An 18,954-nucleotide genomic window follows, 5' to 3' on the forward strand; every position below is an offset into this window, starting at 1 on the left:
CACCGGTGCCGTCGACTCTGCGATGGCCTGGTTCTGTCTCTGGTTCCGGGGAATCGTCCGTTGTTGAACGGCCGGTTCCGTTGGTTCCGGAGGATTTGAGACGCAAACTTTTTGCGTCTGCTCGGTCCCGTTGCAAGATGGTGTCCTGCAGACGTGAACGGCCTGGGTTTGGGGAATTGCTGGAGACCAGCGAGGATGCGTCGGTCTCTAGCTGCCCAATGGAAACAGAGGATTGCATGGTAGAGGCGGACGGGTTCTTGTTTGAAGGCCCAGTAGAGACGAATATCCCACCCGTCCAGGTAACACTGGAGGGGGGTAATATGTCTCTTTGGGGCGCCTTGTTCGAGGATGTCGGGGAAACCCCTCGGTCTCATCGGCAGGATGCCCTACTATCAGCCACATCAGACTGTGGCTCCTTAACCAGTCGCAGCCTGCTGCATGTGAGGGATGCGGGTTCGGTGGAGGAAAGTCTGCAGGGGGAACTGCAGGCTTTGTTCCCCGAGCTTATGGCGGTGGCGGCCGCTGCAAACGGCGTGCCGCTGCCGCAGCCACTGCCTGCTCCTGTCCCCGATGATCTAATAGGTCATCTCTGGCAGCGTCGCCCGGTGAGAGGGGTGGACGTTGTCTACCCATTTTTCCCCTCAATGGGGGCCTATGTTCGTCGGGGCCAGGTGGTGTCCCACATCATGGGCCTCACTCCCGCCTACGTACCAGTTACGCGGGTGGTGGGTTTGGTTGAAGGTATGAGAGAGGGTGTGCCACGGCTTGATAGGCCGATGGCCGCTCTCCTCTGTCCGGATGTGGTGTGGGAGCCGTTATGCAAGCCGGTTCTCCAAGGAAAATCGGCTAGGCGGTTGGCGTATTGGAGTGACCAGTCGTTCATCGCGGGTACACAATCGCTGGCTGCTGCGTCTAATATCGCACAGCTGGCAAGATTTGTATCCGGGATAATGACGGGCGGCACGGAGCGGTCGGAGGTACAACATGATCAGCTCACCCAGGCGGCAGGAGCTGTCCTGCATCTGACTCAGGTGCAGGCCATAGCCTCTGGGAAAGTGCTTGCCCTGGCAACTCTGATCCAGCGCCACCTTTGGCTGGAGCAGGCCCGTGTGCCGGAGAAGAAGAGGGCTCCTCTTCTGACGGCCACCCTCTCCGATGCTGGACTGTTCGGGAAGGCCCTGCAATTGATGACCTCAACATGCAGAGAGATGGCAGAGGAGAGATCCGTGCTCCAACCCCATTTTCCACCTCCCGTCATCGCCGGTGGAGTCAGACGGCTTCCACGTCGTCGAGCTTCCTCCGCCGTGGCTGCCAATGCCTCCATCGCCACTGCTGGCCCGTCGACGAAGGCCAGGAGGAGAGACGGTGCTGCTGCTGCAGCCGGCCCATCTACGACCGGAGGAGACGGTAGGGATCGACGAGACCAGCAACCGATTGCCTACCGTCCCTCCGGGGCTTCTCGGGGTGGCAAAGCCCGAGCGGCTCGACACAGCAGACGCCGCTAGGCAGTGACTTTTTCCCCCATGCGGTCCCCTCTGTTTACCCCTCCCCGGCCCTCTCATATTATTTGTTGCTTAAATAAAAAGTCCCCTCTAAAGGGGGACTGTATTTTTTGGTTAAACAAACTGTGTGTTTCTTCACCAAAACATATGATGAGGTTGCAAAGTGTGAATCTGCATTGGTATACATTGATGGATGAGTTACGTTCGTGTTATGAGATTAAGCAAGGTCTGCAGCATACACTCGGTTATAGAAGGGTTTCTATCTCGGCCTGACGCTCCACATGCAGGTAGAAGCTGGTTGTATGGTCTGTTGCTTACACACAAAGTAATGTTGAACTACAACACTGTTGTGTTAGTTGCAGTAATGCTCGTATACACACGTTCCATGGCCTAGCCGTTGTACTCTCTATCAGTGTTTTTCTATGTACAACATGGAATGCGGGTGTAGGATTCACACACACACACGACTTGGTTTTGTTGTAAACCCTGTTCACAGTCTGTGGGTAGCATGCATTGTGTTAGCTTGCGCTATTCATTGGCATTCTACCAAAGGTTTCATATACTACAGTTGTTATTGTGTGCAGGGGGAAGGGTATTGTGAGGGGGTGCCGAATAAACCCCTCCTTCCCACTTGATTGGTCAAATGGGTTTTCTCATCTCCTGTTGGGCCAGTCAGGGCCAAGCCGTTAAACGCCTTGGCTGGGGGGGGGGGGGGGGGGGGGGGGGGTTGTCCTGACGCTGCTCCTATTACAAACAGGAGTTGTGTGTGGGGTTTCCCCCCGTCATAGCATACGATACGTTGCTATGACGATGGCTTCCGTGAGTTAGATCTTTACGTAAAATCTGTTGTGTCAAAGTGTCTGGTTAGAGCGTAGGACTTACGGGTCCGCTACGCTCGATTTTATGTGTAACTTGAGTCAGTTGGTCACGTGACTCGCAGTTGCCATGGCTTTTTCATTCTACGACTCACATGGGAAGGCTTTCTGGGGAATTTCGGTCTAAATCCTCTGTGGAAGGGGTGACTGGATGTAAAAATGTAAACAGTTTTTACCCTCGGCTGTGTAGACTGGGATTCATGCTGTTGGTGCTTCCTTCTTTTTTATTAAAAAGAGTTGGAGTTTAGGAAGCACCACACCCCTCTTGTCGTTCCCCTGGGCGCCTTGGGGATTCACTGAAAGGTCTAAATAGCCTGTTCATTGATGTGGTTGTGTCCCGACGCACGCTTAAGTGCTAGCTCGGGGTGTTCTGTTGAAGATCAGGCGGGTGACTAGCACGCCTTGGTTGCTTGTGGTTAAAACAGCGTTTTTATAAAGCAACTAGGATGGAGGTTTTTTCCTCTTCCGACGACCTGTATTGGTTATCGACGGATTCTCGTTCATATCTGGGGGATGATGACGGAATGGATCTGAACATATGTAGAGGGGTCTCACGCCCTTGGGGTGGGCCACCAGGCGCTGTTCGCACCGACCGTCTGGGTGGCGCCTTCTTTTCATGTTTTAAGATCAACACGCATATCTGCCCCTTCTCCTGGAGTAGGCATATCGGCGTGTATTAGGGCACGGGACTGGTTCTGGTCACGCTGGTCCAGATCAGTTAAACCCGTTGTCCGCCGGGGATGCAGATCTGCTGTTCTGGTACCCTGAGGGACTTGTGCTTTTTTCGGGGGGGAAAATGCCAGGTCGGTCCGGGTGTCGCAGGGTTAGGCGCTATGGAGACCCTTGTTGGGTACATATTGTACTCCGCACTGTCGTAATGGCTTACGGCCATGCCAACCTGTACACGCCCGATCTCGTTCGATCTCGGCCGCTATGCAGGTTTGGTCCTGGTTAGTACTTGGTTGGGAGACCGCCTGGGAATACCAAGGGCGGTGTGCTTGGGGCTGGTTCTCCATTCTTTTCGCTCTTCTCTCACGCATGGCGAGGAGGGGGCTGTTGGGGTGGTCTTGGACCTCCTCTGGTAACTCTGTGCTTCCCGTGCCGCCGGGCCCGGTCCGACGTAATGTTTCGTCGACCCGTAGGCCTGGAATAACCCTTTTTTGAAAACTGAAACACTTGTACTGCGGTATAATGCCCGCAGGTGTGTTTTGGAGTTTTTTCCTGAGGGGTTATAGGAACAACCACCGCATAGGGTAACGACAGGGTGGTTGGTTCCCTGGTGTGTTGGGGCAGAGTCACCTCCCGGGTTGCCCGGTTGAGTGTGCCCCTGCACGTTCATGATGTCTGCCAATCATGTCAGCCTTCTCTGCCTCATACCCTCTGGGGGGGGGGTTTAAAGGAGGCTTTGTCATGGTGATCAACAACGCCAGCATACGCCCCTTCCGCCGGGGCGGCTGTTTTCAGCTGACTCCTTTGGCGCCTGTCTCGTCCGCAGTGCTCCAGGCTCAGGTTACAGCCCTGTTGCCTGGTTTCCCCGGTACGCTGCCTGCTTCCGTTGGTTAACCTCTTGAGTGCTTACGGCCATGCTGACTGCCTGTTCTGCAGGGTCAGTATGCCAGGCGGTGTGCTATTGGGGGGAATGGGCCCGCTCTTGGAGGGGCCTTATCCGAATACGCTGGCGATGTGGGGGGCGGTGTCACTAAGTGACCGCCTGGTGGGGTCTTGATGCCTGGCGTCATTGACCTCTCCGGGCCCCCGTTTTCCAGGGGATCCAGTCCCTTCGGTGGGTCTGGGTCTTCCTTCGCGCTCCGCTGCTACGGCCTTGCCACGGGGTTGGGTTTGCTCTTGACCCCGTGATTTCTGGGGGCAGTAACGAGGTTGTTCCTTCCGTTCGTTCCCGGGTGGCATGCGGGTTGTGCGTGTGTGTAGTCGTGGGGTCAAGCCACGGTCTGCTCACCCTGTGCGTTGAGTTGCTTGAGTGCCTCTTCGCACGGTCGGGTCCGTCGCCCTCCCGGGAACCTCCAATAGGGGGGGTGCCCTCCATTAGGGGGGGTCGGGGGGGCTCGGTCCTCCCCGATCTGATGGTTGTGGGGGGCCTCAGCGGGGTACATTTGTCGGGCGATGGCTCTCGCTCGGCCTCCCTTGTGCAGTAGTGATGCCGAGCGGAGCCATACGATACAGAACGTTAGGTTATGGCTATAACCAAGTTCTGTGAGTAATGGTGACGCTCAGCGTCAGACGCCGCTGCTGCCCTTGATCTCACCTTGTGGTGAAAGCTTGGGAAGGAGGCGAGTAGGTGGCCACACACCTGCTTATGAAGGTAAGCTGATAGGGGTGTGGTCAGACGAATGTTGGGATGTAAAGGTACATTGTGGAATTTTTTATTCAGTGCGCGTGCATGAGCGAGGTACAGTGCAGTAGTTACGCCGAGCGTCACCATTACTCACAGAACATGGTTATAGCCATAACCTAACGTTTTGTATTGAGCCGTACTGTATTGTACCCATTCTGCAATCTGTTAATACTATTTTCAATCAATCAATCAATCAATCAATCAATCATGTACTGGTAGGCTAGGTTCCACAGTACGTAATTCAGTGCATCTGACTATAGTCCTGAATGAATGGTCAGAATCCTTCTGTAACCTTCATGTGGCTTCTTCTTCACTGAACTGTGTTTCTCTCTCTGGAGAGGAAGAGACCTGAGGGAGTCTCTTGTACATTAAAACGTTGTCTCGTCCACTGATCAGGATCAACACTGAAGTTAACTGGTCCACTGATGAGGACCAACACTGAATTTACCGGTCCACTGATCAGGACCAACACTGAAGTGAACTGGTCCACTGATCAGGACCAACACTGAAGTGAACTGGTCCACTGATCAGGACCAACACTGAAGTGAACTGGTCCATTGATCAGGACCAACACTGAAGTTAACTGGTCCACTGATCAGGACCAACACTGAAGTGAACTGGTCCACTGATCAGGACCAACACTGAAGTTAACTGGTCCACTGATCAGGACCAACACTGAAGAACACTGAAGTTAACTGGTCCACTGATCAGGACCAACACTGAAGTTAACTGGTCCACTGATGAGGACCAACACTGAAGTTAACTGGTCCACTGATGAGGACCAACACTGAAGTTAACTGGTCCACTGATAAGGACCAACACTGAAGTTAACTGGTCCACTGATCAGGACCAACACTGAAGTTAACTGGTCCACTGATGAGGACCAACACTGAAGTTAACTGGTCCACTGATAAGGACCAACACTGAAGTGAACTGGTCCACTGATCAGGACCAACACTGAAGTTAACTGGTCCACTGATGAGGACCAACACTGAAGTTAACTGGTCCACTGATCAGGACCAACACTGAAGTTAACTGGTCTCACGCAGAGCTCATCACCTGTGAGCTAACTATGCGTGACTGACTGCATGAATGAATGAATGAATGAATGAATGAAACCTTTACATGTATAATGTGACGCATAAATAAATAGCCGCTACTCTGACCGTTTGACACGGAACACAGGGCAATTGACATGGTCCTCTTCTGTGGACAGGGTCACAGGAAAAGGGGGTATAGAGAAGAGGAGAGGAAGAGAAGAGATGGAGGGATGAATAATACATGGTGGCCCTCGTTCTTCCTCTGATATGTCTGGTCTGAAGCCTGGGGGGCTGAGCGGTTATTATAGGCTCACACAGAGGCACATGGAGGCAGGTGATGGAGAGCGGGGGCCAGGGTTGAAAATCACTGCCTGCGGTTTACTGCTTGCTCACGCACACACACACACACGCACGCGCGCACACACACACTATGCAAACATATATAATACACACTCCCTCCAGCTACAAAAACGATCACTGCCCTATAGACATTTATAGAACTAGAAGCCATCAATTTTGTTCTCACAAGTGTGCTTATACAACATAGTGTACACATACAAATGTATGCGCATGCACACCAGTGGCGTCGTTAGCCCTGGGCTTCCGGGGTTTTTCTCCTAGCCCCAGAGCTTTAAAAAACATTTTTTCTTTTTTTTTTTTTAAGATGGCAGCATCCCCATTGTCTGTGCTGATGTTTGTTAGTGTTGGTATCTTTTGTTGGTTTTTAGTACTTTTAAACATCCATTTTTAGTAATTAGTAGTTTTCATTTGATCCTATAATTTTTTCATTCACCGATTTGTGGACTTTTTTTTTAGTGTCCTGAAAGGCGCCTTATAAATCAAATGCATTATTATTATTATTATTATTATTATTATTATTATTATTATTATTATTATTATTATTATTATTATTATTATTATTATTATTATTATTATTATTATTATCATCCAGGAGGGAAAATACACTTTGGATAGTAGGGACTGCATCTCTGCCTGTCCTGGCCAGGAAACACTTTGCAACTGTGATCTCCTCTGGTAGTAGTTGGATATTGTAATGTGTGGCGAGGGGTTGCAGCAATTCCACTGAGAGAAACTGGTCTGAGGCTGGATAACATGCCTGTATGCCTCTCATAAGTTGTTCTCCAACTCATGAGAACCTGCTCTCAAGCTCTTGCAGAATTCTGTCAAGGACTGGATAGAACAGTCTCTGTCTCAGCTGATCTCCTGAGCTGAGGTCTGAGCTTGTGCCACAAGATGACTCTACTACATAATCGTCCATCCTTTTCTGCTTCCTCCTGTGGCTGGTAGTATGTTCCTCAATACCAAGGCCATTACATATGGCCTTTGTCCTGTCATACATGTCCACTGCCATCTCTGAGGTGCGATAACCTTTGAGTGTGTCCTGTACTGTGCTTTTAAATAGTACAGATAGGTATTGAAGATGTGCACTTTAACGCAGCACCTGGAGCCATCCATACCCATGTCCAGTGTCCACTGACAAAGACGTGCTCATACTGTGATAAACTATAATAAGCTTTAATCGAACCCTGGTTAATTTCCTCGGATAGTCTGGTTGGTTTGGGGTGGTGTGAAAGCTCATTCACTCTTGCAAGTGAACCCTGCTGCGGTTCATTTGAGATGTGAATGCAAAGCGGACCAAAGGCAGGAAAAGACCCAAAAATCGAATATTTTTTCTATGAGAAGACTGAACCATATGTATATAATGAAACACACAATAGTTTTTTTTCGATTGCTTAAGCACAATTTTGACATTGACATTACTATGGCCCATTCAACATCGATTATCGATCGTTCAGGATGTAGGAACGTTATACTTTTTCATTCATAGATTCATATGAAAATACCGTCTAGAATATAAGTATGTTTTTATCGTTTTCTGCAGTAATTTCTAGAACGCTAGTTATAGGCCTAAACGCATAATATAGATTATCGATTGCAGTTTATTCGCGATACACGCTATATTAAAAAATCCAACTGAATACGATCCTAAACGTTATGACTCATCATGCGCGGATGAAAGGGGGGGGGGGGGTCGTTTATAATTCCGTGATCGTCAGTAAATGCTTTATGTAGTATGGGTGATATATTGATCGGAGCGGTTTGCATTGAAAAGAATAAACAATCAAGCTGAAAGTAACGTTACTGTCCTCTTACCGTTCGCCGATGAGACTGGAGGAAAAATATCCAATTTATTTGACGTCGATCGACTAGATCCATTTCCGGTTTGTATGGCGCAATAAACGCCCAAATCATATCGATTATTGAGTTATGGCAGCGATCGATATACACGGATGTGTGTCTAGAGTCCCGCAACAATATGTGACTGCCGGACGGATTTCCCAGATGCACTGAGATCACCAGAGATCCATTTCCGGTTGTAACTCGCCCGATCATCTACCAGGCGGCGTTATTGAAGCGTTGCACGGTTGTGCAGAGTCCCACTGTCTCAGCAGAGGCTGGGTGGTGGAATTATGAATACCAATGGCGAAAAAATTAAATATGATCTCAATAACGTTGTACGCCGTGGTTTGGCAGAATTCGTATGATCAGCAAACCCGTCGTACAACGTGATTGGCGGTCAATGTGTTAACTGTGTTTTTATTTTGTTATTGGTGTATATGTGTGTATGTATGTATATGTATATATTATATATATATGTGTATATATGTATATTTGTACTCCTGTTGGGGCCTCTTGGACCAGATCAATGTTTTATCTGGATAAATAAAGGTTAAATAAATAAGAAACTGATGATTTGGTCCTGTTAACTTTGAATTTTCTATGGGGACTGCCCAGATCCCTATCATGGACCTGGACCTCACTTTGAGAACCTCTAATCTAGTTCTTCAATATTCGTCTCTAATTACTCTAAAATTGCGTATTTCTGTGTTAAATTATTATTATTATTCCCCCCCCCCCCCCTGGGCTGAAGCCCCCAATGTGTTTTCTAACCCTATAAAAACGCCCCTGATGCACACACACACTCTCACTCACTCATACATACATACATACAGACATACACACACATGAATATCACACACACACACACCACATACTGTACACAGCCACGTGTCTAAATCATTTATCCATCCCATCTCCATAGGCATGGATGGGGTCAGAGCAAGGTCTGGTTCACACAATTAGAGTGAATGGAGCAGGCTTTCCATTCATATCAACATTCTTCAATAGTCATTTTGGCTGGTACACTTAAGATGGCTGCCAAAGAGAGAGAGAGAGACAGAAAGAGACAGAAAGGGGGGGGGAGAGAGAGTGTGAGGGTAACCAGAGAGAGAGAGAGAGAGAAGTTATGAGGGTAACCAGAGAGAGAGAGAGAGAGAGAGAGAGAGAGAGAGAAGGAGGTTGAGAGAGGTTGTGGGAGTGTGAGGGTAACCAGATAGAGGGGTGAGAGGTTGAGAGAGGTTGTGAGGGTAACCAGAGAGAGAGAGAGAGAGAGAGAGAGAGAGAGAGAGAGAGAGAGAGAGAGAGAGAGAGAGAGAGAGAGAGAGAGAGAGAGAGAGAGAGAGAGAGAGAGAGAGAGAGAGAGAGAGAGAGAGAGAGAGAGAGAGAGAGAGAGAGAGAGAGAGAGAGAGAGAGAGAGAGAGAGAGAGAGAGAGAGAACGAACAGTGTACCATCTCTGGGCCACAGTCATCCATCCTCCAGCTGGTCCTCAGTGCCTCAGGCTGGGATTACACACAGAACACTGCCCCCTGCTGGGGCTGGACACACAGAACACTGCCCCCTGCTGGGACTGGACACACAGAGCACTGCCCCCTGCTGGGGCTGGACACACAGAACACTGCCCCCTGCTGGGGCTGGACACACAGAACACTGCCCCCTGCTGGGGTTGGACACACAGAACACTGCCCCCGGCTGGGGCTAGACACAGAACACTGCCCCCTGCTGGGACTGGACACACAGAGCACTGCCCCCTGCTGGGGCTGGACACACAGAGCTGTTTATATGCAGTGTTCCCCATGCATACATGTATCTGTGGTGCCCCACCACAATATCTGACTAGACAAATATATTCCTGAACTGATTCAATATCACATTGACAATGCCCACACACACACACACACACACACACACACACACACACACACACACACACACACCCCCATTCCTTTCTACGTATGACTGTATACGTTGCCCTGGCCAACCAGCACCACAAATAAACCCAAGAACCTGTGGGAAAACACAGGGCTTTATACGACCTTAACACTGACGTTTTTCAAGGTGTGGGTCAAGACCCATAGATGGGTCTTGGGAAGATGAAAGCCGGTCTCCAAATGTTTCTCTGGAAGTGAAGCCAAAGCCTCTCAAGTTGAAAAATAGATGTGTTGAATAAAAGAGTAGGCCGGTAGTTTAACTGTCTAAAAGCTGGATATATTTTGTGCTGTTAGCTTAGACAAGAATCTGTCAAATCAGTGTTTGGTTGTAAGAATATGTATTCTGCAAATGGGAGTCCTCTGAAAAAAAGGACTTTGAAAACCACTGCGCTGCAATTCTACTGTATGATCAGTACTGGACCACGATGAACCACTGCACTGCAGTTCTACTGTATGATCAGCACTGGAACACGATGAACCACTGCACTGCAGTTCTACTGTATGATCAGCACTGGAACACGATGAACCACTGCACTGCAGTCCTACTGTATGATCAGTACTGGAACACGATGAACCACTGCACTGCAGTTCTACTGTATGATCAGTACTGGAACACGATGAACTAACTATTTGTCTCTCCCCTATGTCCTCCACCCCCCTGTCCCTCCCTCCCTCTCCCCCTCCTCCCTGTCCTCCTCCCTGTCTCTCCATCAGGAGTCACCTCAGGACAGTGCCATCACCAGGGACATTAACAGGACGTTTCCAGCCCACGACTACTTTAAAGACACTGGGGGAGACGGACAGGATTCCCTCTACAAGATCTGCAAGGTGAGACTGACGGCGCTGTCCCCTCGTAAACGTCTCTCATACCTCTTGTGCTCTATATGATCTTCATAGATTGTCCTACCCACCCACTCACGGTTGACAGATCTGCCCCTTGTGGCAGTGCACAGACATGGCACTTTGCATGCAAGTATTTGGACCACTGGACGTATAGTTTGCAACCAGGAAATTATCAAGTGAAGTTGTATCTGTTGTGAATAAATCTACACATGCTGAATCTAAATTCTCAGCAAATATTTTGTTTTCAACAAGACTACAGTTGTGTTTATAACAGGAATGTTTCCATCTATCCTGGGAGCCGGTGAGCCTGGATAGCATTCCATCACACTTTGTGACTTTGTTCCTATGATTTAATATAAACCATTAGCAGCGTCTTGGCAGCATTGTGATGTGCATCGCATGGTGTTTAAAGCGACAATGTGTATTCACTCACCTTCGCTGCTCTTGCCTCAAATGTGAACCAGCACAGACCGTGGGTCCTTTAGAGGCGTCTTACTTTTTTTTTTTTATATATATATATATATATATATATATATATATATATATATATATATATATATATATACATGTCATGAAAGTACAGGTTGATACCTTCAAAATAAGCCATCACTTGTATAAATCGGGCGGATACTTTTCAATCTGTCTTATGAACCATGACACTAACACAATTGACAGCCAGAGGGTCTGAAAAGAACTGAGCCATTATCTTAACTATGCATAATAGACTACTCTACCCAGAAATCAGTGCTATTATACTTTAACCCCCCTCCCCATTTAACCCCTCCCCACTTAACACCTCTGAGTCTGAGGGCAGCCATTCTGGCTTTGGTTATTCTGATGAGAGTATTTTGCCAATGAGAGAGAGCTAGTCAAGATAGTAATCAAGATTTTATTATAATATAGAGGTAAAAACAAATAATATAAAAAATATATTATACACAACTGTACAAAATGCAAAAATGATGTAAAAATGTAGTGCAAAGTAAAAAAAAAATTGTGTAATGTTAGTGAGTTAATGTGAATATATTCATGTTACAAAACAAATCTGACCTGAATAGCTCAGATAAATTATACCATAAGAGTAAAAAAGTAAAAGACCAAACACTATAAAAAATATATTCTACACAATTTAACTCTTTCTGCGCCAAACCCGACTTTACTCGGGTTTCGTCGCCAACCGTTGAGCGCCAAACCCGACTACAGGTTTGAATCCTTTGATCTTTTTCCTTTGAAAAAGGAATTGCAATGATGATCGAATCTCGCCAGGTGGCAGTATCGCCTACCTTTTGAACTGGGATAGTTTAGTGTGGGGAGTGTCTGTCCTGATTCCTGTCTGTCCTGATTCCCTCTGAGGAGGAGTTCTTGCAGAGCAATCGCTCTGAGATTTTCTCGCCTCAAACCTATCGTTTCCCTTATACACGAGTACCGGTATACACATACACACACATATGTACATGAGTAATCGCGATGGGATCACTGGGATTATTCTTTTTGGAGTACCTTCTGGCTAAGGTAAGGTCTATTCTACCGAACCTAAAACATGTTTTATTTATTTTATTTAATTTTTTTAAGATTTATTTTAGCGTTTTTCCAGCTTTTCATGGTCAGACATGACCGACAGGAGAGGGAGAACGGGAGAAGAAGTGGGGGAAGACATGCGACAAATTATCCCCCGGGAGCGGAAGTTGAACCCGGGACGGCCGCGCGTAGGTGAGCGAGGCACTATGCGGCGCGCCACGAGGGCGCCCCTTAAAACATGTTTTTGTACCGATCACAGTGTCGTATTTTACCGGACCTAAAACATGCTTCTGGTAACTATCGCAGTTTCGAGTTAAAACGACCCCCCCCCCCCTTGATGATTTTGTGAAGACACATATGTATATGGTATATATATGTGCTACAGAGTTCACAGGCCTATCTTCTCCAGAAAGAGACAATAAGATAGATACCAGTTTCCTCTCTGTGCATTCAGTAGAAAGCTATCTGGCTGCATGTTAGCCTAGCTTAGCACAATGAATTGAAGCGGACATAGCCTGTTAGCCTTTGGGAGAGGTGTTAGTTCGACACCAGTTACCATAGCTCAGCGTATGTACGCTGTCTCTATGTGTTTGGGAGACTCCGGTGCATAAAAACCTGATTATAAGCATGTCTCCTACAACCACAGCCAGAGCTTTGAGTGAATTACGCGAAGGAGAGCATTATGCCAAGAGACTTATTTTATGAAAAAGAGTGAGGAGGCACGGGCGGAAGTTGCAATTTTTCAAAGTAAAATACCCGGAAGACAAATTAAAATAAAAGACATTTCCTTTTACACAACTTTATTCTTTCTTTGCTGCCCGGTACCAAATGATCCACGGCCAGGTACCGGTCCGCGACCCCATGGTTGGGGACTTCTGCTATAGAGCCATCTCTCTATACTCCGTTATGCGCAAGTTTACAAACTTGGTGAGCGAGTACTGGAGTCTATTATTCAATGTGACTGCCAGGCAGCTTTTGTGCGACGGAGAAATACAATTTCAATTGTGACGGCGATAAGATCATCTCCCGATTCAGATACAATTGAACACAAACAGTTCCAAAAATATTAATGTTTCTCGGCATATTTTCACACCGCCAACAAAGTACTGGGCCTGTTGTTTCGGAATGGATTTAGGTGCATCTTCCCATCGATACTGCGCCCCCCTGAAATTTAACTCAGCCCCTTCCCTCGACATTGTAGTTCTTTGAATAGACTGCAGGGAAAAACAGCCATACAATCTAAAAGCACTCATAATTGCCAATATCTCCATTTCAACCATTTTCTGAATAGCGCAACGTTTTCAGCTTTTGTGAGGAATGTCCATTGCCGGCACAATCCGACCTAGACCGTGTCGGGTCACAAATGGTCTGGTGAGACATGGTCATTTACATTTACATTTAGTCATTTAGCTGACGCTTTTATCCAAAGCGACTTACAAGTTCTGTACGACAAGCCATCAGGAAGGGCACAACTCTATCAGCTGAGTAACAATGTTCATCAAAGTGTTGAGTGCTACAGTGTAGGTTAGTTTATTAGGACATGTGCATGACAGTATGGTTAGTTAGGGTTAGTAGGGTCAGGGTCAGTCAGCCTTCTCACAATACCAGAAGTATGCCGTGGACGAATGAGACGTGACACAAATATGCAGCCGTCTCGACCACCAAGAAACCAGGAATTGGCTCTGCAAAAAGTCTGCATGTTAAAAAAAAAAAACTAATGGGGGAACTAATGGGATAACTGGGGTTGCAACAAAAGTGCAACTAGGGCTAAAAACACAATGAAATAAAATAATAATAATAATAATAATAATAATAATAATAATAATAATAATAATAATAATAATAATAATAATAATAATAATAATAATAATAACTAGACAATTCCGCGCGGGGGAAATTGTGAAAGTGTGGGTGACGCCTGTGCACCGCCGGCCAACGGGGGAGAGGGTCTCTCGCGAGTCTCTATGACAAACGGTTCAAAGGATACAAAAAGGGGGCGCGGCCTAAGGATCGGGGGAGTGGTCAACATTAGACCAATCAAAGAGGATATCCCTACTGAGTGCAATGACACAACCCGCAACACTATTACACAATATTACACTATTACACACTATTACACACTATTACACACTATTACACACTATTACACTATTACACACTATTACACTATTACATTTACATTTAGTCATTTAGCTGACGCTTTTATCCAAAGCGACTTACAAGTTCTGTACGACAAGCCATCAGGAAGGGCACAACTCTATCAGCTGAGCAACAATGTTCATCAAAGTGTTGAGTGCTACAGTGTAGGTTAGTTTATTAGGACAAGTGCATGACAGTACGGTTAGTTAGGGTTAGATTTTTTTTTTTTTTTTTTTTTTTTTTAATTCAGATAATGGTTGAAGAAGTGCGTCTTTAGTCGACGGCGAAAGATTGGACGTGATTCGGCTGTCCTAACTGGGGTGGGTAGTTCATTCCACCATTGTGGGGCAAGGACTGAGAATAGGCGACTTCTCTTTGATAACCCTCCCGGAGCTTGGATAGGAGTAGGTCTGAGGCGGCCAGAAGATGCAGAGCGTAGGGGTCTTGAGGGTGTGTAGTTAGAGACCATTGACCGGAGGTAGGCGGGAGCGGTTCCCTTTGCCGCACGGTATGCTAGGTCGAGGGCCTTGAAGCGGATTCGTGCAGCAATGGGGAGCCAGTGCAGGTCCCTAAGAAGTGGGGTGACATGGGCCGACTTCGGTAGGTTTGAGATCAGGCGGGCCGCTGCGTTCTGAATGAGTTGAAGAGGCTTAGTGGCAGTGGCCGGGAGGCCAGCGAGCAGTGCATTGCAGTAGTCGAGGCGGGAGATGACTGTTGATTGGACGAGGAGTTGGGTGGCTTCTTTTGTCAGGAAGGGGCGTATCCTTCTGACGTTGCTCAGGAGGAATCGGCAGGTTCTGGTCGTCGCTGCGATGTGAGCAGAGAAGTTCAACTGGTCGTCGAGGACAACACCAAGGTTCTTGGCGGTCGGGGACGCAGTCACAGCTGCATTCTCGACTGTGATTGAAAGGTCGGTTAGGGGGGAGGATTTGGCCGGCAGGTGGAGCAATTCTGTTTTGCTTAGGTTCAGTTTGAGGTGGTTGGACGTCATCCAGGCTGAGATGTCGGACAGACAGGCCGAGATCCGCACAGAGACGTGGATATCTGAGGGAGGGAAGGAGAGGAAGAGTTGAGTATCGTCGGCATAACAATGGTAGGAGAAGCCATGAGACGTGATAATAATAATTACACACTATTACACACTATTACACTATTACACTATTACACACTATAACACTATTACACTATTACACTATTACACACTATTACACTATTACACACTATTACACTATTACACACTATTACACTATTACACTATTACACACTATTACACTATTACACACTATTACACTATTACACACTATTACACTATTACACACTATTACACTATTACACACTATTACACTATTACACTATTACACACTATTACACTATTACACACTATTACACTATTACACACTATTACACTATTACACTATTACACACTATTACACTATTACACTATTACACACTATTACACTATTACACTATTACACTATTACACACTATTACACTATTACACTATTACACACTATTACACTATTACACACTATTACACTATTACACACTATTACACTATTACACACTATTACACTATTACACTATTAAACACTATAACACTATTACACTATTACACTATTACACACTATTGCACTATTACACTATTACACTATTACACACTATTACACTATTACACACTATTACACTCTTACACACTCTTACACACTATTACACTATTACACTATTACACACTATTACACTATTACACTATTACACACTATTACACTATTACACACTATTACACTATTACACACTATTACACTATTACACTATTACACACTATTACACTATTACACACTATTACACTATTACACACTATTACATTATTACACTATTACACACTATTACACTATTACACACTATTACACTATTACACACTATTACACTATTACACACTATTACACACTATTACACTATTACACTATTACACACTATTACACTATTACACACTATTATTACACTATTACACACTATTGCACACTATTACACTATTACACACTATTACACTATTAGACACTATTACACTATTACACACTATTACACTATTACACTATTACACACTATTACACTATTACACACTATTACACTCTTACACACTATTACACTATTACACTATTACACACTATTACACTATTACACTATTACACACTATTACACTATTACACACTATTACACTATTACACTATTACACACTATTACACTATTACACTATTACACACTATTACACTATTACACACTATTACACACTATTACACTATTACAAACTATTACACTATTACACACTATTACACACTATTACACACTATTACACTATTACACACTATTACACACTATTACACTATTACACACTATTACACTATTACACTATTACACTATTACACACTATTATTACACTATTGCACACTATTACACTATTACACACTATTACACTATTATACACTATTACACTATTACACACTATTACACACTATTACACTATTACACTATTACACACTATTACACTATTAGACACTATTACACTATTACACACTATTACACTATTACACACTATTACACTATTACACTATTACACACTATTACACACTATTACACTATTACACACTATTACACTATTACACTATTTCACACTATTACACTATTACACTATTACACACTATTACACTATTATACACTATTACACTATTACACACTATTACACTATTACACTATTACACACTATTACACACTATTACACTATTACACACTATTACACTATTACACACTATTACACTATTACACACTATTACACTATTACACTATTACACAATATTACACTATTACACACTATTACACTATTACACACTATTACACACTATTACACTATTACACTATTACACACTATTACACACTATTACACTATTACACACTATTACACTATTACACACTATTACACTATTACACACTATTACACTATTACACTATTACACACTATTACACACTATTACACACTATTACACTATTACACTATTACACACTATTACACTATTACACTATTACACACTATTACACTATTACACTATTACACTATTACACACTATTACACACTATTACACTATTACACACTATTACACTATTACACACTATTACACTATTACACTATTACACAATATTACACTATTACACACTATTACACTATTACACTATTACACACTATTACACACTATTACACTATTACACACTATTACACACTATTACACTATTACACACTATTACACTATTACACTATTACACACTATTACACTATTACACACTATTACACTATTACACTATTACACACTATTACACACTATTACACTATTACACTATTACACACTATTACACTATTACACACTATTACACACTATTACACTATTACACTATTACACACTATTACACTATTACACTATTACACAATATTACACTATTACACACTATTACACTATTACACTATTACACACTATTACACACTATTACACTATTACACTATTACACACTATTACACTATTACACACTATTACACTATTACACTATTACACACTATTACACTATTACACACTATTACACTATTACACTATTACACACTATTACACTATTACACTATTACACACTATTACACTATTACACACTATTACACACTATTACACTATTACACTATTACACACTATTACACTATTACACTATTACACTATTACACACTATTACACACTATTACACTATTACACACTATTACACTATTACACTATTACACACTATTACACTATTACACTATTACACACTATTACACTATTACACACTATTACACACTATTACACACTATTACACTATTACACACTATTACACTATTACACACTATTACACACTATTACACTATTACACACTATTACACTATTACACTATTACACACTATTACACTATTACACACTATTACACTATTACACTATTACACACTATTACACACTATTACACTATTACACACTATTACACACTATTACACTATTACACACTATTACACTATTACACTATTACACACTATTACACTATTACACTATTACACACTATTACACTATTACACACTATTACACACTATTACACTATTACACACTATTACACTATTACACTATTACACACTATTACACTATTACACTATTACACACTATTACACTATTACACACTATTACACTATTACACTATTACACTCTATTACACTATTACACTATTACACACTATTACACTATTAGACACTATTACACTATTACACTATTACACACTATTACACACTATTACACTATTACACTATTACACACTATTACACTATTACACACTATTACACTATTACACTATTACACACTATTACACACTATTACACTATTACACTATTACACACTATTACACTATTACACACTATTACACTATTACACTATTACACACTATTACACTATTACACTATTACACTATTACACTATTACACACTATTACACTATTACACACTATTACAC

The 18,954-nt window shown here is 43.9% G+C and overlaps 1 protein-coding gene across 1 annotated transcript in view; it reads left to right on the forward strand.

Annotated features, from left to right (window-relative positions):
- rabgap1 (RAB GTPase activating protein 1) overlaps window positions 1-18,954 on the forward strand; it is a 461,466-nt gene that overhangs the window by 278,946 nt on the left and 163,566 nt on the right. The window contains exon 15 of the mRNA XM_084325096.1: window positions 10,616-10,729. Within this exon, the coding sequence (XP_084181222.1) occupies window positions 10,616-10,729 (114 nt within the window). The remainder of the gene's footprint in view (window positions 1-10,615; window positions 10,730-18,954) is intronic.

Source organism: Notolepis coatsorum (genome assembly GCF_963971535.1).
Source record: "Notolepis coatsorum genome assembly, chromosome: 11".
Lineage (NCBI taxonomy): Eukaryota > Metazoa > Chordata > Actinopteri > Aulopiformes > Paralepididae > Notolepis > Notolepis coatsorum.